The sequence below is a fragment of the Vitis vinifera genome, chromosome 5 (assembly GCF_030704535.1).
Source record: "Vitis vinifera cultivar Pinot Noir 40024 chromosome 5, ASM3070453v1".
In the NCBI taxonomy this organism is placed as follows: Eukaryota; Viridiplantae; Streptophyta; class Magnoliopsida; order Vitales; family Vitaceae; genus Vitis; species Vitis vinifera.
The window spans coordinates 1,384,427-1,412,385 of NC_081809.1; the positions used below are offsets into that span (position 1 = coordinate 1,384,427).

The 27,959-nt window shown below is 36.4% G+C and overlaps 3 protein-coding genes across 6 annotated transcripts; 2 read left to right on the forward strand and 1 right to left on the reverse strand.

Moving 5' to 3' along the window:
• Positions 1-480: 480 nt before the first annotated feature.
• Positions 481-2,961, forward strand: LOC100260212 (probable WRKY transcription factor 48). The gene is made up of 3 exons (XM_002279349.4): positions 481-1,739; positions 2,024-2,167; positions 2,279-2,961. Exons 1-3 carry the CDS (start codon positions 1,360-1,362, stop codon positions 2,682-2,684), a joined length of 930 nt encoding a protein of 309 aa, XP_002279385.1. The 5' UTR covers positions 481-1,359; the 3' UTR covers positions 2,685-2,961.
• Positions 2,962-7,513: 4,552 nt separating this feature from the next.
• On the forward strand, positions 7,514-9,004 carry LOC100249955 (peroxidase 40). Its single transcript, XM_002273323.3, has 4 exons — positions 7,514-7,813; positions 7,902-8,093; positions 8,168-8,333; positions 8,395-9,004. The coding sequence occupies exons 1-4, from the start codon at positions 7,574-7,576 to the stop codon at positions 8,796-8,798; spliced, it is 1,002 nt and encodes a 333-aa protein (XP_002273359.1). The 5' UTR covers positions 7,514-7,573; the 3' UTR covers positions 8,799-9,004.
• Positions 9,005-9,035: 31 nt separating this feature from the next.
• FCA (flowering time control) lies at positions 9,036-25,133 on the reverse strand. Of its 4 annotated transcripts, none has more exons than XM_059736713.1 (19): positions 24,632-25,133; positions 23,848-23,918; positions 23,437-23,515; positions 17,562-17,644; positions 17,408-17,459; positions 16,399-16,460; positions 16,166-16,232; positions 15,681-15,760; positions 15,490-15,554; positions 15,040-15,099; positions 14,796-14,961; positions 13,553-13,636; positions 12,872-13,456; positions 12,022-12,210; positions 11,713-11,940; positions 11,598-11,630; positions 9,757-9,822; positions 9,630-9,675; positions 9,036-9,523 (listed from the first exon to the last, which is right to left on the reverse strand). In XM_059736713.1, exons 1-19 carry the CDS (start codon positions 24,957-24,959, stop codon positions 9,516-9,518), a joined length of 2,352 nt encoding a protein of 783 aa, XP_059592696.1. In that variant the 5' UTR covers positions 24,960-25,133; the 3' UTR covers positions 9,036-9,515. The 4 variants fall into 4 exon arrangements, with proteins under 4 accessions (XP_059592696.1, XP_019075531.1, XP_002279515.2 ...); XM_019219986.2 differs by having other exon boundaries at positions 11,598-11,636; positions 24,632-25,132; XM_002279479.5 differs by having other exon boundaries at positions 16,399-16,466; positions 24,632-25,132.
• Positions 25,134-27,959: the final 2,826 nt, after the last annotated feature.

The window sequence follows — 27,959 nt, forward strand, 5'->3', positions numbered from 1 at the left end:
CTACGTGTATGGAGAGGAAAGAAATGTGAGAAAGGCAGGTCACTCAAGTTCACAAATAGCAAAATAGGGAAACCTCAACATGACTTTTTTTACCCTATGCAGTACAGGGTAGTTGTTGGCTTCCAATTTGTCATTGACATGACAGTAAATAATTTAAAACCAGAAAAACATTTTACTCCATAAAAAAATACAAACTTCAATCAAAAGGTCAAAAGCCAAGGAAAATAAACAATAATAGTAAAACAATTTTAAACTAACCTTAGTCAAGGACGCGACTCCAGTGTTGTTACATTCGATGTTAACAAGGAATTTAGCAACTTCTAAAACAGAGAGAGAGAGAGAGAGAGAGAGAGAGGGAGAGGGAGGACATTGGTGTCATTGAGAAAAAAGAGCATGGGTAAAAAGGGGATTTCAGTTTTAGTGGAAGAAGGAGAAGGATAATAAATGAAATTATGAAAGAGGTGATTACAACAATGTGGATACTCGTCTATTTGACGGTGCACCTCTCAGCCTTTGGATTGTCGGAAAAAGAAGAGAGAGCCCATTCTCCATCGGTGACGCGCTTCTCACGTCAGCGTTTGGACCGGCGCACGTGCCGAACCTTCTCTCGCACGCTGGCAACGCGGTTATTATGATTTTCTTTCTTTTTGTCATTTTGGGGAAAGTTTGTTTTTTCCTTCTCTTATGGCGCTTTTTGTTTGCATGGGATGTGCTACCATATTTCATATTCCCAAAAGTGCCCTGCTCCACCATAATTTAATATTTTTTTTTATAATATTTTGGTTTTTCAATTAAAATAAATAATTAAAAGTTATTGAAAAACATAATTTTCATATAATTATAATATTTTTATTTTATACGAAATGAGGGGGAGAAACGTGCGTAGAATTTAGGAAGCGAAGAGGAGATAGAAAAGGGCAAACTTTTTAGCCGTTAAAAGTTGAAGAGGAGAGCCGCGAAAAAGGAACTCAAAATCCAAGGAGAGATCACATGCACACGGGCCAGACCTTTTAGAGGCCACGTGTAAGAAAAGCCATGTCCACACCATAGCCGGTTAACCAGTCAAGAACACCGTATGAAAGCGTCGACCAGAGAAGTGGTCCAGTTGGCATTAATTGCCAACCGGCCTCCGTACGTACATTAACCGACACTTGCCGGTCAAAATCAATTGTCTCCAGCCAACCTCCACCCCCAAAATTAAAAATAAAATAAAATAAACCCACCCCCAAAATCCCTTCACACTCGTACCCCTAACCAAACAGTCCTTCTCTTTCTCTTTCTCTCTCTTTTTTCTTTTTTTTTTTCAATACTACTACAAGCAACTACAAATGAAGAAGAATCTATTCCTTTGGTGAGTAGATGGAGGAGAAAGAGCAAGTGAAGACTGAGAATTCGATGGCTAATTCAACATTTTCCGATCAGATTCCGGCGAGTTGTGCTTTTTCTTCAAGCATCTTTGACATGCCATGTGAAGTTGAAAAGGGCTCATTAGGCTTCATGGACCTGTTGGGCATCCAAGACTACAGTCCTTCTCTATTCGATTTGCTTCAGCCTCCATTGGCGCCGCACCCCCTCACTTCACCGGCTTCCTCAGCTCCGCCGGAGTCGTCGGAGGTTGTGAACGCTCCGGCCACCCCTAACTCCTCGTCGATCTCTTCCTCGTCGACCGAAGCAGCGAATGATGATCAGACTAAAGCGGCGGAGGAGGAAGAGCAAGATCAGGAGAAGAATAAGCAACAGTGAGTTCCCTGTCTTTTTTTATTTCCTTCCTTTTTTTTTTTATCTTTGTTGGTTTGTCAAGACTATTACAGTAATTTAGGTGCTTTACATGAAACATGTGGAGAGAAAGCAACAAAACAAACCCGTTCAAAGAAAGAAAAAAAAAAAGCAAATAATAATAATGGATTGGGAAATGGGTTTTCCTTTCTGCATAATCTAAGAGTGAATTCTGTGGATTTGTTAATGTTTACTGCTTCTGTTTTTTATTCTTTCTAAAGTAAAGTATTTGTGTTTATGGGTTTAGGTTGAAACCCAAAAAGAAGAACCAAAAGAGGCAGAGAGAGCCGAGATTTGCGTTCATCACCAAGAGCGAAGTTGATCATCTTGACGATGGATACAGATGGAGGAAGTACGGCCAAAAAGCTGTGAAGAACAGCCCTTTTCCTAGGTATATCAAATCCCGATCTTGGTCCCCTTATTCATTTAATTATTTTCTTAATTATGAAGCAAAAGGAAAAAAAAAAGTGTGGAAGTAACTAAACATTTTCTTAATTTTCAGGAGCTACTATCGTTGCACCACTGCCGCCTGCGGAGTGAAAAAGAGGGTGGAGCGATCCTCCGATGATCCCACCACTGTTGTTACTACCTATGAAGGTCAGCACACTCATCCCTGTCCAGTGATGCCCCGTGGAAGTCTTGGGATTCCGCCGGAAGCTGTCACCTTCAGTGCAGCTGCTGCTTCCTCATTCGCCATGCCACAGCCTCAGTATCAGCAGCAGCAGCAACCCTATTTCAATAACTCTTCTCTTTCTTTGAACTTCAACCACATGAATTCCTCCTCCATTAACCCCACTTTCCTCCATGAGAGACGGCTCCGTCCTTCTCCAGCTTCTCTGCTGAGAGATCATGGACTTCTTGAGGACCTCCTGCCGTCCCAGATGTTTAAGGAGCCTAAAGAGGAGTAGTAGAGAGATTTTTTATCTGTATTACTGGTATGTAATTTCCCTTACTGACTCATGGAGGTTGTCTTTGGAGACGAACCAACTTCACCATTACATGTGAACCTTGCTGATTATCACTGTAAAATTACTAGCCTCAGCCTGTGAAGAACTACTTTCCTACTTTGTGGGTTTTTTTTGTGTGTTATTCTTTGTATCTAGAGTTTAATTCAATCATGAAGACTTGGGTTTTGTATCTTCTTTATCAATCAGTTAATTATCCCATTTTTCTTCTTCCTCTTCAGATTCTTTCTTCCTCCTCTTCTTTGGTAGGAGGCATGTGCATTGATATTTTCAAGGGGTATATTAGTCATAATGTTTAGGGTTAGGGTTTCTCCATTGAGCAAGCTGGGTTTGGATTTTTCTTTTTTCTTCCTTTTTACTGTGTATGAGAATCCTTAGGGCCTACTTGTATGGGAAAATGAGACACCCTAGAACCAACTTGGGAACTTGATCCTGGGTCTTGTTCACAGAAGTTGGGAACCCTAAACGAAAAATATCTTCACAGAGTTCATGGAGTTTCTACCAGTGGCGAAACATGGACCACCTCTAGCCCTTCCTCTTCTTTAATCTACATGGATCACCTCTAGCCCTTCCTCTTCTTTAATCTACATGGATCACCTCTAGCCCTTCCTCTTCTTTAATCTACATGCGATTAAGGAGCTTGGAGTCAGTGAATGGCGCTGAGAAGAACAACAAAAAAAAAGTGTATATTTCAGTATGGTTCTTGATTGAAAGGATGGTCTGAGAGATTTGGTGGGAGATATGATTGCCTTTAGGCATTGTTGATGAAAGATAGATTAGAAATGCTGAGGTCCTTGTCCATATGACACTGTCTTGCTAGGAATGTTGTAAATTTCACTTGAATGTGATTCCACTTTTAGCCCATACATATGATTTCTAGCCATGCACAGCTATGTAGAAAGACAAGCCATTAGATGAAAGGCCAATTGAATTCCACTGTTTGTAGCTTTATCCCATTCTTGGGACATCACATAAAAATAAAAATAAAAATAATTTAAAAAGTAAAAAAACAATATTCAAAACCATGGAGGAGTTGGCACTTGAGGCTAGCTTCCTACCACAGATCTAGGTATATATCAATATTATTTGACTGTATATATACCTGATCTCCAGTTTATTCTTGGTTCTTTAGGGTTGAAAAAACAGTTTTGATCACGATATGATACAAATGAAAAGACCAAGAATAGGCCTTTAATTAATATTGACTATGTTTTTCACAAGCTAGAATTCAGAAGATGGAGTTATGTTGACAGAATTCCAATTTCAAGAGCCAGACACCCACCATACAAGCTGAGAGCTTTCAAAGATATTACAGAGATACAAAATCTGTCTTCATAATTCTTACCAGTAGTTTTGCTCCATAAACTTCCTTATAGTCCGTAATCTGCAGTTCAATGAAGGGTTCTACTGAGATCACAAGAAGCTGGTGGTTGAAGATATATGTATATATAAGAGAAAGAACATAATAAAGGTTCTTGTTTTTTCCTCTCATGTGTGCAGCAGGTGAATATTCTTGTATTGATGAAGAGTGTTTGATCCTTTAAGCATCATTATTGGGAAGTGGAAAAATAGAAAAGGCAGCCTTTACCAAGAATTGTTCTTGTATTCTAATCTTTACAGCCACTAATACCTTTTCAAATGGCAAAATGCTTACTTTCTTTTGTGCTACCAAACACTCCAATTATATAGAGTTCATTTCCTCCTACTCAAACCTAGTAGAGCAATTGTAAATTGGAAGGCAACCCCATGACTTTTGCCATAGATAAGAACATTGTAGTGTTAGATTTAGCCATAAAACTTGCTCAAATCACTATCTTCCTTCAAAGTTCTGAACTAGCCATTCCTTGGGTTGGCCTCCAGATGACTAGAGTCTCGAGTTTATCGGTCTCAAATTTTCCTTCCAAAAGCATATAAAAACCATTCGTATAGCTGGAAATCGACAAGTATCTGCATTTTTTTTTGGGTAGAGTATAGAGGTATTGTCTTTTAAAATTACCTTTTGGACCTTTTTATTTGTGAAGGATAAGAATCCATGAAATATATATATATCATAATGATGGTGGGAATGCCTTTCAGTTTCACATTCAACTTAGTCAAAAGTAGATGCCTCTAATCTTAAATGCCAAATTTTCAGCCACCTTTTTCGCTTATAATAGTTCATTTCAGACCGAGAAACAAATCAAGAAAATGAACTATTCTAGCAAAAATACAAACATGTAATGACCATTCACTGAAAACAGCAGGTAATTTGTATACTTCACCACCATGATTTTCGGATAAAGCTCGAACGGATTATCTTAAATACAGACTCCTTTCATTCAAAGATGTTGTCTGTGGCATTATATGAAGCACAAGCTTCATTCATGGTGGAGAGTTCCGCTGGTTTTGCATGAGAAGGGCCAATTTTCAAACCCTTAAAAGAAATTATTAACTGGCGTTAGAAAGATTCTGTCAGTTCATATTTATACTGCCATTTACCTATTTGTTATTGAATATTTTTGTTGAATGAAGTATGAAGGAGACTTTTTGTATGGGTTTGCGGAAAATATGAGGAGGAGGATGAATATGGTTGCTTTTTCTGTACTGCCCACACTCATTATTCTCAGGGTACTAATCATCCTTTCTCCTTTATTTAGTGGGCTGCTGATGGGTCATCTTGGATTTATGGGCCCCCACAGACATACTTGGTACCACCTTTTTGTACATGGTTTTGAAAAAATCTCTTTTTACATCACATGTCACATACCCATTTCATTTCCTAGGCGTAAACTTCTAAACTCTCAAGGCTTCAAGATGGAGATGCCCTCATGCACACACCTAAGTTGTATTTTAGGGCTTGTTAAAAGGTAATGTATGATAGCTTAGTATATATAATTAGTCCATTATAGGATATTATAAACTTTTGGGTCAAATTAATAAAGAATTATTTTAAACATATACACATAAGAAACCACGTTATCCTAATAAAGTATCATCAATTAGCCTAATTTTTGGTTGCAGAAGGGAAGCATTAGTATCATATGCGTTGTTGACTCGTTACTTAATAATTTAAGTTATTAGTCTAAAAAACAATAAATTGGTTAATATCTCCAAGTAAAAATATGTAGAAGTAGCTATAATAACAATCTAGACTTTTCTATGGATGATGTTAGTGCTAGTTTTGAGTTAGGGCCAAATCAACATTATCACTCAAGGTAATTAATCTTCTTCATGGTGAGTCTTAGTGACAAGTTCAATGGGGACCCATACGTATGATACTTCAAGAAAAAGCTCATAGATGGACTTTTTGGTATGGGCCAGATCACCAAAAAGGCACCCATCAACTCCATTCCCCTATATGCCAAGATCTGATTCAGCTTGTCCGCTATAACTGATCCTTCACTTTCAAAACCAGCGCAAGGTGCATATTTATAAGAGCTAGACCAAGTCAATTATGCAGTTGTGACCATGCCAGGTCTGTGGCTGCAGGTGGTGGTACCAACTCTATACAACCCCCACCAACTCATTTTTCTCAAATCATTTTCCATTGATGTCCAACCCACTCACTGTTTCATTATCAGCGGCAAGGGGTCAATCTAGGCCACTCTGGTTTTGAATGAAGTACTCTGTCAAAACATGTGCCAAGATCTGAAAAATATTAATAAAATTCTAAGTTTTTATTCAATTAATTACTTGCGATTAAACACATCATCAACCATCTATCTATACATTTCGATTCTAACACCTTATCTCACCAGCAATAAGGTTTACACTTAAGAATATGATATCATATTAAATTATCAATTTGTTCCAAAAGTTTAAGATGATGGAGGAACAATAAGTTTATGGGTGTGACCCAACTACAAGGCTCAAACTTAAGACTTAAGTTTAAAATGATCAATGAACAATAAGTTTATATGGGGTGTAACCCATAACCACCATTAATAGTTTCTCTTGAAGAGATGATTTGTTAAAAAAAGAAAAAGACATTTACTTACAATGTGGAGCATAATGTCCTGTTTTCTCCCAAGCATGAAACGAAAATTGTCATTAATGGGATACTGACTCTTGATAAGATAACCCTTGTTATACACCACATGAGATTCATATATATATGGGGTCCCATAATGCATTCCTGTAGGGACCATATATATTCATCAACAGCTAACACTTTGTCAAATCATTTACAGAAAAGTGGTTTTGACAGAAGAGCGAACAAGGGAAAAAAATTGTCACTAGAATCTGTTTCCATGACTAAAGGGAGCATGAAATCTTCATCCTTTTGGAATCCATGAGTGACACATCATGGGACTTTAACAAGCTGGACTCCAATTAATCAAGAATAAAATGAAACTTTATTCAGAATCGTAACAAATTATCAACCAGTTGGATTGATTTCAGGTTGCTGATGGTTTGTTGGGAATTGGGATGACTCAAGGAAACAGAAGTAGGATCACAAGGAAACTATGTGTGGAAAGCAATAAACTGAGTAGTGAGGTCAGAGCTCAGACACTGTCAACATATCTTCGTGTTCCAGAATAGTACAAAAGGAATTTTCTCAGCTTGGAATCGGATGATATGCACTGTACAGAATGGTGTTTGAGGGAGTCCCGATATGTATGAATTAAGAAGGCACATGGCATTGGCGATTGCATATCATCATCTACGCTGACCTCCTCCAAGGCTTGACTGTGTCTTCTCTTTAACCACCCTCTTGTGCGTGAACCTCTAGTCTCTGAAACCACCTACTTTTCACTACCCAGAAGCCCTCACAACCCTCTATAAAGGGAAACTTAATTTCACCACCACAACTCAATCATTCCTAGGGCTGTTATATGTGTTTAGCCTAGAGGATGGCCAAGTACTTGGGTTTCTATCTACTAGTGATGCTCAGACTTGCAATGGCATTTGCAGGCATTCTGAACGAGACCTGCTATGATGACACTGGTGGACCATTGCGGGCTGATGAGTACCAAGATACCTGCCCGGAGGCAGAAGCCATCATCTTCTCTTGGGTGCAGAAGGCGGTGTCCGATGACCCAAGAATGGCTGCTTCACTGCTGCGTCTGCATTTCCATGACTGCTTTGTCAATGCAAGTCATCTTTCATTTCATGTGTTCATCTGCTTTTGTAGTGTAGTAGTAATGCTAATGAACACAATGCGGGTAATGAGTTTTGCAGGGTTGTGATGCCTCTGTTTTGTTGGATGATGTTGGGAGTTTTGTCGGGGAAAAAACTGCAGCCCCGAACTTGAACTCACTGAGAGGGTTTGAAGTGATCGATGAGATAAAATCAGTGCTTGAATCTGTATGCCCTAGAACTGTCTCTTGTGCAGACATTCTTGCTATAACAGCTAGAGACTCTGTTGTTCTGGTAATATATGTGATGCACTACTTCCTACATTGCTCCATCTTAAAAATAACTTCAAATTCGGTGCTATTTTACAGTCAGGCGGGCTAGGTTGGGATGTCCAGAAAGGAAGGAGGGATAGCTTGAGTGCTAGCAAAGCAGCAGCCAACAACAACATCCCTGGCCCGAATTCTAGCGTTGCAACACTCGTGGCCAAGTTCCAGAGCGTTGGCCTCACGCTCAACGACATGGTGGCCCTCTCAGGTAGCCTCATCTCCTTTTAAGTAAAGATTAGTGGCGGATATTTAGATGGTTGTTTTGACAGGGGCGCACACAATGGGGAAAGCAAGATGCTCGACATTCACCTCAAGGCTAACTGGGAGCAGCAACTCAAACGGTCCGGAAATTAACATGAAATTCATGGAGTCACTGCAGCAGCTATGCTCAGAATCTGGCACCAACGTGACGCTAGCACAACTTGACCTTGTGACGCCTGCGACATTTGATAACCAGTACTATGTCAACCTTCTATCTGGTGAGGGACTGCTTGCATCCGACCAGGCACTTGTGTCCGGAGATGATCAGACACGACGAATTGTAGAATCCTATGTGGAGGACACAATGATCTTCTTTGAGGATTTCAGGAAATCCATGTTGAAGATGGGAAGTTTGGGGCCATTGACTGGTAATAACGGTGAGATCCGGAGGAACTGTAGGGCTGTTAATTAGCCTCAACTAAGTATAGGGTTATGAAAGAATGAGAATATGACCTGGGCTGGTGCAGAAGCTTTCTCCATAGCTGGCGAGTTTAGTAAAACTAGCATTAGGGTATTATGTGTTTTCTAGGGCGTCATAAGTTTTGGCTGGATAGTTGGAACCAGCTCTAACATGAGTGTGTTATGAAAATTAATGATATATGATATGGTTAATGACTATATACCAATCTCCCCTGTCCCAAACACAAGATGCTCAAAATTAACATTTACTGGACCTTTATCGATATCCAGAAGGAATCCCAAGCATAAGCATACCCTATTTGCGAGATGTTTATGGAGCCTACTCTATGCAGAGGAGAACAGACCTTCAAGGCGCAACCTGCCTGACGAAATGGCCTAGAGAGCCTAATATTTAAACTCAGTACCTAATTGTGGCAGAAGTTAGGTAAAATTAACATGTATAAATACTTATTCATGGCATTCGCTGCCTATGCCTTCATGGAAACCAAGCTTGATTGATTGTTCAAGACAGTAATTGTGAGACAGTAAAACCTCACATCGATGAAGACAGAGCATGCCTACTGCACATTCCTTTTGGCATTAAAGTTCAGAGCAGTGGTGACTGCATGTCTTGCTTTTGTCCAAGTTTTTGCTTCCATTCCCTCAGCCGCGGATTCCCAGAGGAGCAACTTGTGACAATATGCAACCTCAGAATCACACTTCATCCATTTTAAGAGCCTGAGAACAATAGGGTTTAGTGGCAAGCAATAAGAAGGGACTTGTGTGTACAAAGTAAAAAAGCGGTTGTTCTTTCTGTGGAAAGTCAAGAGTAAATGATTAGAACCTGCTGGCTTATTCTTCCACATCCACTCCTGAGCCGCTTGAAGGCCCTGAAACAAAGGTAAAATAGAAAATGAAACTACTTTCATAACAAAGAGGTGTCAGAACACATCAAGGTTAACTTCTACTACCTGTTGGAAGCGTGCAGGATCGTTAACTGAACTAGCCCCTACCTGTGCTTGAGCATAACCAAGTTCCTGCAAGGCCAAAAGGTCCAAAAGGATGAAACAAATTTAGTAAGTTTGCTGGAAGACTTTTAACTAAGCACCATACCTGAAGTTACATAGATGACTACAGTTCCTTTTAAGGAGGATCATAATAAATATCACAAAATCCGCTGAATATCTAATACATGAACATCAGGACTATTTCAGCTATTCAAAAAAGATTCAAGGGAAAAAAAATAAAGAGAGCAAAATCTCAGCATTTCTAATAATAGCCAGCCCAAAAGTACTTTTTGCTAATTATAACCGTAAAGAACACATTCAGACATAAAGGGAAACAAAAAAAACCCTGATAGAAAACAGAACTTATTTCTAATTTTGAAGGCAGGAACTATGCTTTTTATGTCAAACTACTACTATTTTACAAATCAGTTCCAACATCAGGAAGTACCATAACTAGCACAACTACCATTTTAGACATTACAATTTTAAACACTTCCACTGCCACTGCCACTACTGGTGCCATAAACCATCCCCACCAGAGCCACCATGCTCCCTGCCTCCAACACTACTACAATCCACAACCACAATTCATTCTGCAATAGCCAAGCATGTTAGCAAAGCTGCTAGTTTTCTTTCCCATTGTTTGTCATTGCATCTTGATGGCACAGTAGTTAAAAACTTACCATATACGATATGATATAATGATAAAATACATTTTATATAGAGATCGATATGTATCGCAATCCATATCTTATTTTAAAGTGTATCCTTACAATACATATGTAATACACGACACAATACGTGATATTGTGATGTAACAATATATACATCTTTAAGGATATTGTGATATAACAATACATACATCTTTAAGTATCTTTTATAATATCTTTAAAAAATTCCTTCTTTTTTTTTTGTTAAATGAATTTATTATATTAAAATATACTAAAAGATTTAAAATTAATCATAAAAAGGAGAAATAGATAAAATAACCTTATATGAAAAGCTACATTCTTATTGTCAAATACTATATTAGAAGTCAAGTAAGTTTATTTTTACAATGAATATTGGAGAATTTTCATTTTAAAGGTTTGAATGTTGACAATGAAAATGATAGTGATTAATAAATAAAATATTAATATATTAGCTTTTTATTATTTCTTTTTTCGTGAATATATATGTATATAAAACAATTAACAACACAATAAGTGCATATATGCCTAGTTTGAATTTGAAACTAAAAATTGAAGAAATTTATTTTTGTGGATTATGTGATGAACTATACCTTAAAGTCATATTTCGTTAATTTGAACTTGTCAAAACTTTAACATCCAATGTTTTCATATGATATGATATGGTTCAACTCTTTTGATCCTACTATCTTCCATAAAATTGGTTATATATTACTCTATGCTTCATACTTTCAATAGATATACACACATATACATATTTTTCCTATTTATTTTTCACTATATAAAAAAACTTACGATACACGACACAGAAAAATAGAAAAAGATGCATGATATGTTTTACGAGTTAACAACTATGTTTGATGGTACCATCAAAGCATCACTAAAATGGTGCCCACTAATTATGAAGACCACTGTTTCAAATAATGCATTGTAAAACAATCAATTTGGGCTGCATGGCAATTTTTTTTTTTTTTTTTGAAAAATATAATACAATTTCTACCTACTTCATATTTTATGCTTCCAACTCTTTAGCAAGTCCAAAATGCTAAATCAAGGTACCATTAGACGAGCAAAACATCCGTTGAAAATTATATGATCTTCAGGAGAGAAGCTCACCTGAACATTTTGCTGACCCATAACTCCAGAAGCCTGGTACTGAAATTGCAATCATAATTAGCAATAAAACAACTAAAAGTATGCCATTGTGAAAAGATATGTAGAAAACACCGACCGATGAAGACACTGGAGGCTGTTGCATCTGCTGATGTTGGCGGAGCTGTGACTGAAGCTGTGCTTGGAGATGTGCTTGGAGCTGAGTTTGAAGCTGCACTTGTTGAGCTTGAGGAATTTGCTGTGTAGACAAAACTTGAGTGTGTGATTGGGCTTGTGACTGTTGAACTGATGACTTTTGTTGTTGTTGCTGTTGTTCAAGTAATGTCAACTCCTCTGGTTTTTCCCACTGCAGACCCATTCGGAAAAAATGTCACACATTGTAGATGAGAAAACCTCAACAAAAAAACAGACTGGACTTGGATCTCACCCTGCTTTCACCAGTTACACTATTGTGATAATATTTGTATCCATCGGGTGAAGTGTGCTCTGTCCAATTACATTTTACAGGGGCCACAGCCTGGGTTGTTACAGGCACAGCAGAAGTTGTGGAAGGCACATCAGTGGCTGGTGTGATGGTAGCAGTGCTGGCAACAGTCTGTGGTACAGTCCCAGGCCACTGAAACCAAAGAACAAGTAGTTTTTAGCAAATAACCACAGACGATAGATCACCACAATAACAAAAATAAAAAAAGATCAAGGAAAAACCCTAAGAAGATAATAAACATTTTTTTTTTTTTTGTTTAGTAAGAAGAGAATAAACATAACAAGGACTCACATTTAGAAGCAATCTGAAATAAGCCCTAAATGAGAAGGAAGCAGTGAAGATATTACAACAAGATGAAGGTCTGCAGACATATGAACAAGTGGCATACAAGCAAAGGAATTGTGGTCCACCATCAATGGATCACACTTGAATATCTCTCAACCCCAAACTCAGCAGAGTGGAATGACATTAAGTGTTAAATCACAAATGACACTGAAACTAACAACTTTTTTGGGCATTCAAAATCACATCAGCTACTAGGTGCTAATGTCATTTGAATAAGTTTGATTGGTTCACCCTAAATTGGATAGGACCACCAATAACAACTGAGACTTTACTCTCAAAGTGGAACCTACCAGGTGCCACATTTGATGATAATATTACATGTTGAACAAGAAAATTGGACTATCCATGCAAATACCTAATTAGAGTAAACCCATAAACTAGTAATATCAGCTGTTTTTTTTTCTTTTTTTTCTTTTTTTTTCCTTTTGGTGGAACAAGCTAGCAGTACCTGCTGTTTAGTAGTCTGGGAACCCTGCTGTGACGTTAAAGTTTGGTTTGATGGTTGCATCAGCTGCAATTGTTGCTGCAGCTGAGAAAATGCCTGCTGAGATGACTGGAAACTAGCTTGTAGGGCTTGCGTTTGTTGTGATAGCAACTGAGCCAACTGAGAAGGTGATTGGTGTAGAGGCTGGACCAGTTGCTGCTGAGAAGGAGCAGGCACCTGATGTTGATTTGCCATGACAGACACAGCATGCTGTTGTAAGTTGAGGTTGACAGGAGTCTGCTGGGCAGTAGCAGATGAGGCACTCTGCTGGACCTGAGGCTGAGAACCAGACAGCTGTCCACTCAAACCAAGCAGCTGTTGGGATGGAAGTGTTTGATTGAAGGGGGTTTGACCAGCAGAATGAGATATTTGTAGCTGACCAAATTGTCGTAATGATGAATGAGGAGTTTGAGGCTGTGTATAAGATGCCGGAGTTTGAGACTGTAGCTGCAGGGAAGGTGGCAAATGCTGAGGAGACTGAAGCGATTTCTGCAACGGTGATATTTGCTCACCAATGGAAGGCACTTGTAGCATAGGCTGGTTGAAACTCTGAAAAACGAATCCAAAAAATGAAAATAAACTTCAATCTATCCTCAGATTCATTCAATAAGAGCACGAAAACAGCAAAAATTAAACCATAGATACCTGTTGTGATGTAGCAGAAGATGAAACTGCAATTCCAGAAAGAGAACCATCAGCTGAACCACCAAGACCGCCCAGGGGAACACCCTAAGTTTTTGCAAGATTAATAGTTAATAAATTATTTCAATCACACATAGTAATACCAAATTTTGACGGTGATAAAAATCCATTCCTGGATATTCTGCATAGAAATTAGTAACAAAGTTCTATAATTCCACATTAAGATAAACCAGATCAGAAGTAACGCTGATCACGTTGTCAGTGCCATCCAACCACACTATCAAATTTTCAGTCAAATAAGCATTATCATAAACAAGCTGCATAAGTCATGGAAGACGTGCTGAAACACCCATGATTAGAATAAAATTTGAACACCTAAAGATACTCCAGTCAGTCTCCAAATGTATCGACAATTACCCAACATGTTACCAACTAGAAATAAAAATGGAAGTAGAGAATGCAGCACATGTATCACATAATAAAGTGTGTGAATAAAAGAAAGGAAACATTTGTTATGTCTTAAATGCACCCAGTACAAAGAGAAGAATTTTGCTCTGCCCATTCAACTGTAAACAACCCAGTTTAAATGACCATGCATAGCCCTCAAATTAATTGACTGTTCCATTACTTCCTCTTATGCCTACAGGGAACAGGACACAGAGATTTGATATTTCAAAACATCCTTTCCATACCAAAAAGCATCTCAAAGGAAGCTAATGAACTTCTGAAGATGAAAAAGGGCAATAACTTAAAAATTCATCCAAATTTTGGTAAAGGAGGGCTTCATAAGATCAGGGAAAGGAGGCTTTTTTTAAAAAGTCCAGCCCATTAAAAAAAGTCAAGGTTCTATTGTATTAAAGGTTGCTGCAAGTAGATCCTTGTGCAAGTTGAGACCATTTTCAAGGCACTCTTAAGAATCATATTTTCAAAGCAGAAGCAAACTTGTACCAGAAGCATATTTCTTTCAAGGCAACACTGAAGCAAGGAGATCCTTGTGCAAGTTGAGACAATTTTCAAGGCACTCTTAAGAATCATATTTTCAAAGCAGGGCAAACTTGTACCAGAAACATATTTGTTTCAAGGCAACACTGAACACAATTAATAGTTCCATGATTAGTGTCCTAAAAATCAATAGATATCTACCACCATATCATAGAGGCAAAATAAATAAGATGTTATCAGAGTAATAATATTTTTCCCCATGGAAAATCAAAATAAGAACTAAAGCTGTCTATGTCATCCTTACAGGAGTTGAAGATATTGATCCGTCACCAGACCTTGGGAGTGACTGATTCCCAAAGCCATGAATACCAGCATTAGAAGATGGGCCCAGATTCTGTGGACTCATTGGACGCCAAGCATTAGGAGGAATTCGACCACTGCCTATAGGATCACCTTGGTTCATTGTTGGTCTGCAAGGAATGAAAGTGAGACAATAGCCAATAGAAAGCAAATTCAAAATAGATAAGAGTGGGAAGAAGAAAGCACACCTAACACCTGGTGCTTGAAATCGAGGGCCAAAACCTGGACCCCCAAATGCAGGAGCACCCCTGAAAATGAAAGAAATGGAATGAGATTAATACTGAATATGGGAAGTGTTAATCAATAGTTTCCCAAACAGAATTAATGCCTCAAAGGCAAATATCAATGGTGGATCAAATGACTCATAAACAACACTTAAATAGACTCCCTCCAAAAGATCTTTCTTGGCAAAAGTAAAGCAACAACATTCTTAACCATCTTTCCAGTAACATTTCCAATATTTTCACAGATAATGTATAAATAAACCACATTACAGCTCAGGAAATTGCCTACGATAAACGTGCCATCAATCTGCTTGTAACACAAGATTATATGTGAACTTATACAAAAATAGGAAAAAGAACGAAACACAAACAAAAATGAAAAAGATAGTGAAGAGAGAGTCTAAATGAGAAAACCTTGATTCCCCAGGTCTAGGCCTCTTAGGATCAGCAAACCGAACAGTTAATGGCTGATCACAACCCTAGAATAAAGGAGGGGAAAATCATTAGTGGATAACCTTCAACATGTTTCGAATGCATGATACCAGTCATGATTCATAATTACAATCAGAAAATACAACTTTACTAGAATAACAAAACAGGCTTACTCTCATTGTATAGATTCCATTAAGAGCATTAATAGCTGCCATTGCCATGTCTCTATGAGAAAATTTAACAAATCCACATCCTTCAAAAATAATTTGAACAAATACAATCAGGAACAGGTACATGGAAACATGTAAATATTAATGTCACACAGATATTGAATAAGGATTAAAAGGGGTATTCAGGATAGTACATCAGCAAAAGGAAAATATGCTATGCTGTTAGCTAGAATAGCCACTATTTAATCTGAACTATATTTATTTTATCCTTTCCCTTCTCTCTAAAACATGCTGGACATATTTTCCACCAGCAATGACATGTAATGATAAATCCCCCAATTTAAGCATCTTGAATCTAGAAATTAATAGAGGCAATATCATAAGAAAAGCAGAACCAGGAAGGGGATTATATTTCAAACCTCAAATGAAAACATTAGTCAAGAGTAAATAGGGACATAACACCAAATTACATAAGCAACAGGATATACCACGACTTTGCTTCAATTCATCACGCATGAGGTAGACATCTTCAACTTGACCATAAGGTGAAAAAATCTGGCATAAAAATAGTGCATTTATTTAGTTCCATAACTATGATGTCTTCCAATAAAAAATTAACACTGAACAAAGATTAAAAAAGGGAATATATAACCTGCACAAATAAAACTAATCTTAGGAAAGAACAACTAAACTTCAAATAGTTAATGCACATGAAACTTACTTCCTTAACTTCCTTTTCTGTAGCCTGTTTATTCAGTGAGCCCACAAACAACTTGTATTCAACTGCACCTACCATAAAAAGAACACCATCAGGGATGAGAAGATCAGCCAAACTGGGGCAGGCATATATGTAGACACACCAATAAAAACATTTGAATATCACAGCATTTACCAATACATAACATCCAGATCAAGCTAAATAGACGAGAGCATCTCCAATACCATGCCAAAATAGGGTGCTATTGCCAAAAAATTGCATAACTATAAAACATTGGCACTCTAATGAGTGCTACCATTATCCGGCATTGCCATTGCAATGGTATATGACATTCCTTTTAACATTGTCAGATGAAATGTCATTTTTTTAGCATTTGCATTGCAAAGCAATTATCAATGCCAAAAAAAGAGTTTGGTATTGCTATTTTACCGTTTTGCATTGAAGATGCTCTAACAAGGCTGTCTTCTTTTCTTTTTCAGAGGGGATCCTAATTCATCAATTTTTGTATTTATTTATTTATTTTCATTTTCATACCAGGTTTCTTCCTACTATACACTTGTGGAAGTTACTCTTCACATATTATGATTCACTTAACTACTAACTAAGAAAACTGGGCTGAGTCAACCTTTCACATTATGAGTAACTTGTAACTAAGGTATTCAAAAATGTGTTAAGAAAAATTAAACATAACCTCTAATAATTTTTTTTTTTTTTTTGATAGGAACCTCTACTAATTTTTTAAAAATAAGTACTTGTAGAATGAAGTAAACTTAATCAGATAGTAAAGCGGTATATATATGCTCAAAAAGAACCAATGGTTCATAGATCAAATCAGACTTAGCTAGCTCTTGACCCGGAAGATGACTAGGAGCAGAGATGCTTGAACAAAGTATTAGTGCAATATGTTTAGAGGAGGACTATATGCATGATAGTGCATTACCAATATAATTTTGTAATGCATCAGCAAAAGGCAGTTTTAACAGGCAGCAAATCTTAAGTAGCAGATAATTACCAAGGCGTTCTCGTTCTCCATCAGCATATCTCACTTGGATAGGTCCCACTCCCTGCAAAACATAATGGCACACACAAGTACATATGAGAGTGAACTACTGAACATTAGTTAGCCAAATTACAAGATTGCAGAACTTGAGAAGCAGAAAACTCACCCCAGGCAAAGTGTATTGATTGTGCAAAGCTCTAATTGCCCTTTCAGCTTCTTCTGAAGTAGCATATTTTATAAAACAACACCCTGCAGAGAAGTAGAGAGTTTTTTTGCTGATTTCATTAGGTTATATCTACCCTCCCAACAATGGCACACATGCAGCTAGACATAAAACCATCTGGCAGTATGGTATGCATGGTAAATAATTTGTGCATTAAGATTCATAAAAAATTTTAACAGATAAAGTTCCAAGAAGAAACAAATTTCAAGACTAAATGAGTGGTATCCAAGTAGAAATCCTAATATTGACTACCAATCCATTAGCATATAACACAAACAAACATCAAATCCAACCAACAGACAATGGACATCATAGTCATGTTTTCCTAAAGAAAAGAGATCGATTAACCTGACATGGGCAAAAGGAAAAATAAAAAAATAAAATGATAAATCAGCAACTTTATCATTACTCTATCAATCGATAATAAACACAGGCATATATATATACGCACACACAAATAAATTAGCAAAAGAAGGTCACACCAAAAGGGAATGGTTGCAATGATTTGCTTCCTAAACTGTTATTGGAAGAGTACTTGTTCATATATTAATTCAAAATAAGCTTTCATCAAAGAGCATCCCATGATAGAATCATCCACGAGAGAAACGCACACAGAGAAGTCTGGAACTTACTAAAGAGAGAAAAATAAAAACCACCTAGCATATCCAATGTATTACTTCTCAGATGAACTAATTCTGTCATTCATATTAAACAGAGCAAATTGCCTACTCAATGACAGAAACAGTATTATGGGTTTCAAACGATAAGAAAGCCCAACTTCACATGAATATAAAAGTACTATCCTGAGATTCTGAGAAGATATTAATCATTTGTAACAATTAAGGTATAATAACATTAACAAACAGATACACACACACACATATATATAAGGCTTAATAGCCTATTCATCGAGATTGCTAGGTTAGCAATGAACTGCTGAAACATGCTTATGGATGGATAACCAGCAAAGGGACATAGGACATACATGAGATATTTTAATGTTCAATTCCCTAATGATTGTTGAACAATGAAATTTATTTTAAAAAAGGAAAGAAAAATAGATGAGGAAGACAGAGAAAAGGAAATCAACCAAAATATTGAGTTAGTGCCACATACAGCAGTTGTGGCTAAGATAAGAAAATTATTAAAAAAACACCAGATTTCCAAGAACAAAATAAAAAAGTTATATAAAGTTCAATGGAGAAATGACTTTAAAAATAATAATAAACCTAAGTGAACATATACAAACTTACCAAACAAAGTTAGAGATTCATCTGAAGGCTCATCTTTTATATTTGTGATAGCTGACAGCAGCATCTCATGCACAAGCTAGAAAGCATATGAAGCCTTTAGGCATTTCATATGAATCAAAACACAATTTTTAATATCTAAATGAAGTTCCAATATCCATGTAACATCTTCTTTAGATAGCATATGAATATTACAGCAGACCAAAGTCATATGGTTTGACAACTTCCATAAATCTAGATGACAATAATCAATTAGAAAAATGACGGATTACCTCAACTTTTTTTCCTAGTCTTGGCATGGGTTTCAATCACCACAAGCCTGCTCAATCTCAATTCTATCTCCATCATTCCCAATATAACACTAATGATACCAAAAAAAATTTACAAAATCCATGCCATACCCAAATACAGGGAGGGAACCATACACCAAAAGAAATTGTAAGAACCATGCAATGCCCAAAGCAGAGAGGGAATCATAATTTGTACAACACTAAGGCAGAAGGCATATCACAACATCCAACAAGGATGTAAAAACCAAGATAATTCCTCGCACCCCTCAAAATCTAACAACAAAAATTGCATCCATATTATTTAAATTGCTCAATGTGCTAATAAGGATTCACCTGCTCAATAATGAAAAGAGACAACACAAAATCCAAAAACACTATCTTCCCAAAATAAAGAAAAGGAGGAATTCTATTATCTAAATATAACCACTTGGTTGCATATGTTTCAACTGCATAAATAATGGACAGGCTACCCTACCCAGAAAACAGCTCTCAGCTAAGTTTCATGGCAGGCCCTGCTCCTACTACAAACTGGCCCCTGAGGAATTAAGCATTTTTAATTTTCTTTTTTTCATAAGCCAAATATTTGAAATAATAGGAATCTGAATTAATTCATAAAGAGTTAGCATGAGTTTGAGAACCGGACATAAAACTTTAATCAATAAAGCCAACCCCAAAGAGTTAGGACCAGGCATGCAGGCTCCAATTCTGGTTCTAATAATAAAAGCTACATGCAAAATGGGATCTATAGTTAAGTGTACAACTGATAGGAAGCACAATGGGCATTCCATCAACATAAAGCTGACCCATGTTTCCTACTCATTAAATTCTTACGTTAATTTTAGACAATCAACTGGGTACACTGATATTTAATATGTACTATGAAGCTTCATATTTCCCTTGGCATGCCAACAAGGTAAAATAAATTATATATCTGTGTGTACTATACTTCAACTTAAATTTCATTACCAACAAAGGGAAGACAACTTATTTTACACAACCAAACAGGTATACTATGATGAGTGATATGAAACTACAGATTTTGCTTAGCAAATCTACAAGGTAGAAAACACCTCAGATGAGATTTGCATGTACCTTTACTAACTTCGACTTAAGTTTCACAACCAAGAAAATCTAGTGATAAATTTTGGCAAATTTTTCTGCCAACCATGTAACCCATCTCAGATGCTAACTCATTCTCAAAGACAAAAAATGTAATAAACCTAGAAACCATATGTTTTGTATAGAACACTCAAATCAGCCATCAACATTCAATGTCTCAATACACTATTTAAGTAGTGAACTTAGCTGATTGCAACATTAAAAGTTTCAAGTAGTTAGGAACCAAAACATAATGGTATGTATACAGAACATCTGAACCTTCATTTTCAGGTTATACTTGGCTCACTCAAGATTTGGACTCAATTCAATAAGATTGTAGAAATTAAATCTAATGCGTAAATAGAGCCCAATGCATCACCAAATGTAATGTAAAAAGGATTTCACATAAGCCACCCTGCAACGGATATATCAAAACCAGATGGATCCATTTAAAAAGTGCACCTATAGAATGATTTACACATCAACTAAATAGTCATGTATTTCCTCAATCCCATAGATTGCTTATCTCAAACATCAAACTGCCCCATTGACCCAAATTAACCAAATCAACAGAAGTATGAAAGAACTTTAAAATGTCCACTGCGTGATTGATACAGGTGGAACCATCCAACATTTTGAATTTGGATCTAAGCAAGTATCAAGAATATCCATGATCCATCAAAGGATATCAATAATAACTTCCATTCATACATCAAACAGCAATGATTAACCTTTGGAATGAAATACCAAATGATTTGGAATGAAATACCAAATGACCCACACATGATAAGTAAGAAATAAATAAGAAAAATAAAAATATAAAATAAGGGAGCAAAGCAAGAGATAAAATGCTGGAAATGAACCAAATAGCATCAGACACGATAACATGACCACACAAAAATTCAATGCGCTCTTGCAGAGAGGAAAAAAAAAAGGTTGGAAGAATATCTCCATACCCATTTGGAATGATTAGCTATGGACAATCATATACATGATGCTTTTCTAACATAAGATAAGAAGTCGATAGCCTAATATTTTAGCCACAAGGTGGCAAGATCAAATTATGAAGTAGCCCTTCCACACAGATGCTATTTTGCTACTCCAAATGCCAGTATTGCGAAGCTTAAACAGAGGCACAGAGTAGAGAAGGGATGGCTCACATTCACTAGATATACCCTCAAAATTGTTTCCAACCATAAGTTTTGTAACTTGTATCACAAGTCCGACCCTCATCCATCCTATTTTGATCGCATAACCATCACCCATACAACTGCCAAAGTTGAATCACAAAGTGCATGTCTTGCAAGTAGAAAAATGTATAATTTTTTTTTTTTTTGGTAAATAAGAAATATGTATAATTTATCAAGATGACCCTGTTGTTCCATGATAAGAGTATGTAGTTACACCATCAATATTCATATCACCAGGTCCACTACTGCACCACTAAGGTCAAAACAAACACATAGGAATCCACAGTTCAACCATGCATAAACTAAGGTTGGAAGATCCAATATAGAACTGCAAGATATGGATTTTGCTTTTGACCATATTAGCTCATCAAACTGATGATCTGCAAGTTTAGAAACTCCCACATATGGATAAGACCATATTTAAAAGAAATAAACACAAACCATAATTTTCATGTCATGCATCCATGAAAATCCAAAAATGAAAGAAGAAATTTGTGTGCTATTTCTTGAAACAACCCAACTTCAACTGTGAATTCCATCAACACCAGAATTGCATTTTCACATTACTAGAAAATTGAATAGGGGAACCTGTAAGATATTAAACCACCAAACAACCATTACTAAAACCAACAACTCCTCACTGGTAGAGCTGGGCACTCCAATGTAAATTAGAAAAGGAAATAAAACAGCCATCGAAGAGAAGTTGCAGAAGTATGGATAGATAACCCTCACTTAATTCATGTGAAACGCAAACAACTGCAGAACAGATGCAATTAAATGGTAATAAACCTACAAAACCAAACCAAAATACTACACACTAGTATGGGATATCCACTAGGACGTTGAATGAATTAGATGGAGATTCACTTGGACATACATGCATTAGAATTGATTAACCGTACATGGCCCATAGGGTTCAAACCTGCTACTCAAGGAGATGCACCAGTAGTCAGACCAGATTCACACAAAAGAATTTCTAGAAATTATTTGAAGCTGTCCTACTTGCTAGTATGTATTGCTAGTTTATTCTTCAAAAAGAAAAGGCTCTCCGAAATTAATAATAAATACCAAACACGTAACCCCATATGACGAGACAGCTGCTAAATTGCACATAAAAGGGGATGCATCTCTCAACATTGTATCACACACCAAGTATCCACCCCAAGCTCAGCTTAGAAAGAGCCAAATCATGTGCTCTGGAAAAAGAAAAACAACCATCCTGGGACCATGCACCAACAAAACACTAGCTTCAAAGCATCTCAAGCACAAGTATCAACTCAAGCCACATGCTTGAATTTAATGAAGGTAACACCAACGACATTGCCATAAGAGATCCATCCTATTGGGAAGAGTCTGCAATTTCAAAAGGTACCATTAAAGGACAAAGAACAAACAAGCCCATACCTAATTAAATCCAATTCCAAGCATCTTTGACCATCCAAATTCAGACCCATTAATTTTCAAAAACCAAAACTAGCATATGGACATTCCAAGGCATTCAAAAAAAAACCTCAAGTTACCAAGATATAAAGAAACCATAGGAATCCTCTAAATTACAATTTCATCAATACCCATTCAAAAGCAGGATCCAAGTAATGTTGTATCACTTGTGACAACAGTTGCATTTCTAAACATCCTGACATAAAAAAGCTACAGTCATGGAACCAGACACTCCCAGTACAAATAAACTTGTTGGGTAATGCCCCCACTGCTGCAGCCAGTAGTACAAGAGCAGGATCTATTTGTCTTCCAAGTTGCAACTGCTATGCTTAAACTGGTTTTTAGTAGATTTACAGGTCTTGCCTTCTTCAGTTTGACATGAAGAACATAAAAGAAAGGTTGCAACCAAAACCAACATGCCCGAAAATTGTTGCAAAAACTAACTGAGACGAAACATGAGTTTACAGTTGCTCCCAACAGCCCATCAGGAGACCTGAAAAGAGACAGGTAAAATCACAATCTTATAATAGAAAGTAGCATCCCCACATACCTTGCTGTTGTCCAGTTCTCTTATCTTTGATCAACGCAACTTCTAAGACATTTCCATGTTCTTCAAACAAGGGGCGTATCTGATATTAATAACATATTATTAAATAACAGAAATATAATGACAATAACAATATAAGCCACCACAAAATAAAAGATATGGAACTAAAAAACAGGTTAATTTGATGTAAGTAGAGAACTTTTTCAAATGCAATATATAAGTACCAACTGAATAAGAAAGTACGGAGTCTGATCAAAAAAATAAATAATAAAGAAAGTACGGAGGGGGATCAATTTCTAGACAATAACACTAAAAATCAACAAATATATGAACTTAAAGTAGTATCCTTTGTTGGGATGCAAGCTTAAAATAAACACACCAGGACATAAAAGCTTAATGAAGTGACTGGCTTACATCTTCTTCAGTGGCTGTCCTTGGAACCGACCCAACAAAAAGTTTTGCAAAACCACCTCCATCATAACGATCTAACAAAAAACATATCAGTACCTTAGGAGAAAGAGCTGAAAAATACTAAAAGGGAAATGATAATAACTAAATTCAGGGTGAAATCAAACATAGGTTGAAACTACATTAACAATGTAGCAAATCTGCATATACCACATAAAATGACCAGACAAATCTCAAGTTCAAGGAGCCAGATGCTTAATCAGTTTAGGCCAAGTGGTTAAGCAGACATACGAGTTATTTGAAAAATGCAGTCTCTTAGGTTCATCCGTTCATGTGAACTATTCATAAATGAAATTAAACTTTGAATTTCAACTTCTCTTACAGGGCATCATGGTATTCAATTTGATATTCTTTTCAGATGCCTGAAACGTGTTATGACTTCTCACTGACTAATTATCCATCCCAGCCAAAAGTAAAACAGAACTTAACAGGCATGAAGAATTCATATCCATTTTTTTTTTTAATAATGTTCAATCCTAATTGTTATCCACGACTATGTACTAAAGTTGCATTTAAAATTTATACAATTTCTCCATAATTTCATCAAATGTTCAACAATTTTCAAATACGAACATTGACATATGCATAGATATAGTGAGCGTACGCCAATCAAAAAGATATAGTGAATATAAAGTTCTAAAACATAGGATACCCTAAGAAACAATCTACCAACAACAGCAGCTTAACATAGAAGACGAACTCATAAACCTTCAATTCGATCTTCGCATACCTGGAGACCCTCCACGGCCAGGGAAACCAAACCCCCGTTTCTGACCAGAGAGCGGCACCTGATAATTCGATGCAAATCCCCCACCCCCGCCACCCATCGGCCGCAACCCAGCACCGCCGGGAGGATAACGGGGAGGACTGTCAAAGGGGCGGTGGTGGTGGCCGCCTCCGCCTCCGCCTCCACCACCGGAGAAGCCAACACGGTAGCTGCTAGGGCTGCGGCGATGATGGTTTCCGGAGGCGTCGGAGGACCGAGAAGGGCCCCGAGAATGGCGGTAGTGGTGGGAGTCAGGGTTGTTGCCGTAGCGGTCTCCTCTGTGCCTGTCCATATCGTTTTGGAACTGCGAAATAACGAGAAAACCCTAACCCTAACCCTAGAAATGGAGAGAAAAGCGAGAATGGAGTATGGAGAGAGCGTAGAGAGAAGAGGTGAAGGGGCAGTTCTGGAACGGTGCTGCCTGGAAATTTTGACAAGTGGGGGCGATTCGAGTGAGGTGTGTGAATCTTTCGTCACTGTTAACTCGCCGAGTCGAGTTTCTGCTGACGTGGCAACTCCGATGACGTATACCATACTTAAGTTTGATGGTCTTATGCGAATCTCCGAAAACTTATATCAACAAACCGCATTAATCTTTTCAATTCTTTTGGGGTGGTTTTTATTTTTATTTTTACTTTTTTTAAGTACCATCACATGTTGGAAAATTAATTCTTTAAGCTGATTAACAGGGACAAATGTTTTAGGTGTTTCAACTTTTACTTTTTCAAGGGCTATTTTTTTTTTTTTTTGAATAATGAGATTTCCACAAGTTTTAAACAAATTTTTTATATTATTTTCAGGGTCAGATCTTGTTGTAGACTGTCGCCAAGGTACCGAGTTTTGGGTGAGTTGATTTTAGGCAACTTTAGAAACCAACCAAAACATTGAACTGGAAGTTGGACCTCCAATTCCAAATTTCAATCTTATTAAAAAGTCTGGTAATTCGGATCATTTGGGCCTCCTATGCAACCCTTCCCCGAAATCCCATACTTAATCCCCCAAAGATTGTCCAACCAATAGAGCTTGCTGTGTAGTTTTCAGGGCTGATATTAACTTAAACAAAATCGTCCCACTCCACTTTGATTTTTGAGGTATTGCATTTGGAGATGAAGAAGGTAAGATTTTTTTTTATTTTTTTTAAGAATGATTAGATTTTTATTCATCTGCTTGGTGGATACCAAGGCAGACCCAGGCAAAGCCTGGGGTAATTGCCCTCCCCGAGAATATATAAAAATAAAAAATTAACTTCCCAAAAAGGGAATTGAACCCCAAATCTAGTGTCATGGTTGACCATTGGGGGTAAAGCACACATCTTTTACGATTGATAAACTTTACATATGTTTTAAAAGTTGCCCCCTAACTTAAAATCTTAGCTCCATCATTGGTGATACAAATACTAATTTAGTAGAAAGCAACTACTCGTTTTGGTTAGTATGATCTATTTATAAGTTATTTGATTATAAAACTACTATGAAATTACTTCTTTTTATAAGTTTATTTCTTTTGCGGGCTCCCGTGCAAAACAACAGTTTAATAAATAACATGTGCTTTCTCATTATTCTCGTACATGCGTCAACATTTTGAAATTTTTCATAAATCTTCATTGGCTATAGGGTTTTTCTTAATTTATTTGAAGGTGGTTCAATTTTGAAGTACTTGATTTTTGTTGAAATGAAATTAGTTTCTAGTCATGAGGCAAAAAGTTTCAACTTAAAAGTAAAAACGTGATAACAAAAATAAGGTGTTGGCAAATAAAAGTTATGCACTCAGATTCAATCTAATCTAATATTTGACTCAAGGTAATTAATTTAAAGTCGATTCTTTTTTTTTTTTAATTGTAAGTCAAGTTATTGTTAGTTGCGCATCAAGTTATATAGCTTAAAATCATATTAGATAACATGGAATTTAATTGAACCCATGGACATGTTGTAGTGTTCTTTTAAAATAAGTATATTTTAATAATAGATGACATGATATTTAAAAAAATAATAATTAATTTTACTAGCCTATTTTGAATTTTGAACTAAATACTCATAATTATCATTAATTTAAAATTTCCTCAAATACCTTTCTCACTCACCTTTAGTTTAGTTACTATCGGGCAAGCAATCAAACCCAACACATCAACTCAATCAAGTAGTGGCTAAACATGGAAAACAAAAACAAGTCATTTGGATTAGCATGTAATTAAGTCATGTAAAATTAGAAACATCCATACATCAACCAAAAGGTCTATCCTTATTTTGTTTTCCCCTTCGAAACTTTCTTACTCTTTTTCAATTGTAAAATAAGTTGTCTCAATGTCGAACCGTCTAAAACATGTATTTTAAAAAAACACGCTCCTTTACCCTTGTTTTATATTTCACTTGTCTCATTTCAAACTCAAAATGAAGAATTATTTAACAAGATTTCAAATTAATAATGGCTAAATATAATTAGCTCAAGACTCAAAGAATGTGAGCGAAATTTACCTTTCAAAATAATAACAAAAAATAAATAGATTGTTTATGTCTTTTATACAATATAAAACAATAGATCATATAATTATAATATTTTTCTTTAAAATTTAAAAAATAAATGGAATACATAATATAAATTATAAATAGTTATTTGAGCATTGGTCGAGGTCACTGTGAATGAAACCGTGGACCCACGTATTTTTCATGTGTGTTCCCACTCGATGGTTAGATTCACTTTTTATTTGTGAAAATTATGATTTTTAGAAAATACTTGGAATCACCACCTATTTTAGTTTTATTTTTAAGGGAAAACAAAATAAGAAAGAAAGCTCTAAGTTCGACTCCTTATTTGAAAAATACGGTATATGGAAAACCAAAGTCTAGTTTGCCAGTCAAGTTACTTATCAGGAATGTACGATAAAAGTCCAAAGTACCCCTCTAAGTCCCTAAAAACGGATTTCTACTAAATAAGGTGAGACAAGTGTGACAATTGATAAAGAATCAATGAATACCAATGAAATGATCAAATAATAAAACAAATCGAGCATGCGAATGAATAAATAAATGAAGTACAAGTGGGAGCGTACTTTGGCAACAAATAAGAATGTGTTGTCATGAAAATAAGGTTAGCTCATAATGATAAACGTAAAATATTTCAAACAAAATTGGTCAAAATCAAACAATATCAATCATGCACTTCACTTTAATTATTTTCAAATAAAATATTATGGATGTTGGATCCCACCAAAGCCCATTTGATTTTTCATGAATAAATCCTATAAATTCCATTATTTTATAATTATGAAAATCATGTTCATGCTTATTTAAAATAA

Bases quoted from the DNA above. Each gene is read 5' to 3' on its own strand.
- FCA (XM_010651199.3), bottom strand. From the start codon at position 24,959: ATGGACAGGCACAGAGGAGACCGCTACGGCAACAACCCTGACTCCCAC. The intron at 12,211-12,871 runs GTACTGCTAGCT...CTTTGGTTTCAG, and splicing joins CCCAGACTACTAAACAGCAG to TGGCCTGGGACTGTACCACA. The intron at 9,823-11,597 runs GTGAGCTTCTCT...TTGGCCTTGCAG, and splicing joins TGGGTCAGCAAAATGTTCAG to GAACTTGGTTATGCTCAAGC.
- LOC100260212 (XM_002279349.4), top strand. From the start codon at position 1,360: ATGGAGGAGAAAGAGCAAGTGAAGACTGAGAATTCGATGGCTAATTCA. The intron at 1,740-2,023 runs GTGAGTTCCCTG...TTATGGGTTTAG, and splicing joins CAGGAGAAGAATAAGCAACA to GTTGAAACCCAAAAAGAAGA. The intron at 2,168-2,278 runs GTATATCAAATC...CTTAATTTTCAG, and splicing joins AAGAACAGCCCTTTTCCTAG to GAGCTACTATCGTTGCACCA.
- LOC100249955 (XM_002273323.3), top strand. From the start codon at position 7,574: ATGGCCAAGTACTTGGGTTTCTATCTACTAGTGATGCTCAGACTTGCA. The intron at 7,814-7,901 runs GCAAGTCATCTT...TGAGTTTTGCAG, and splicing joins TCCATGACTGCTTTGTCAAT to GGTTGTGATGCCTCTGTTTT. The intron at 8,334-8,394 runs GTAGCCTCATCT...TTGTTTTGACAG, and splicing joins CGACATGGTGGCCCTCTCAG to GGGCGCACACAATGGGGAAA.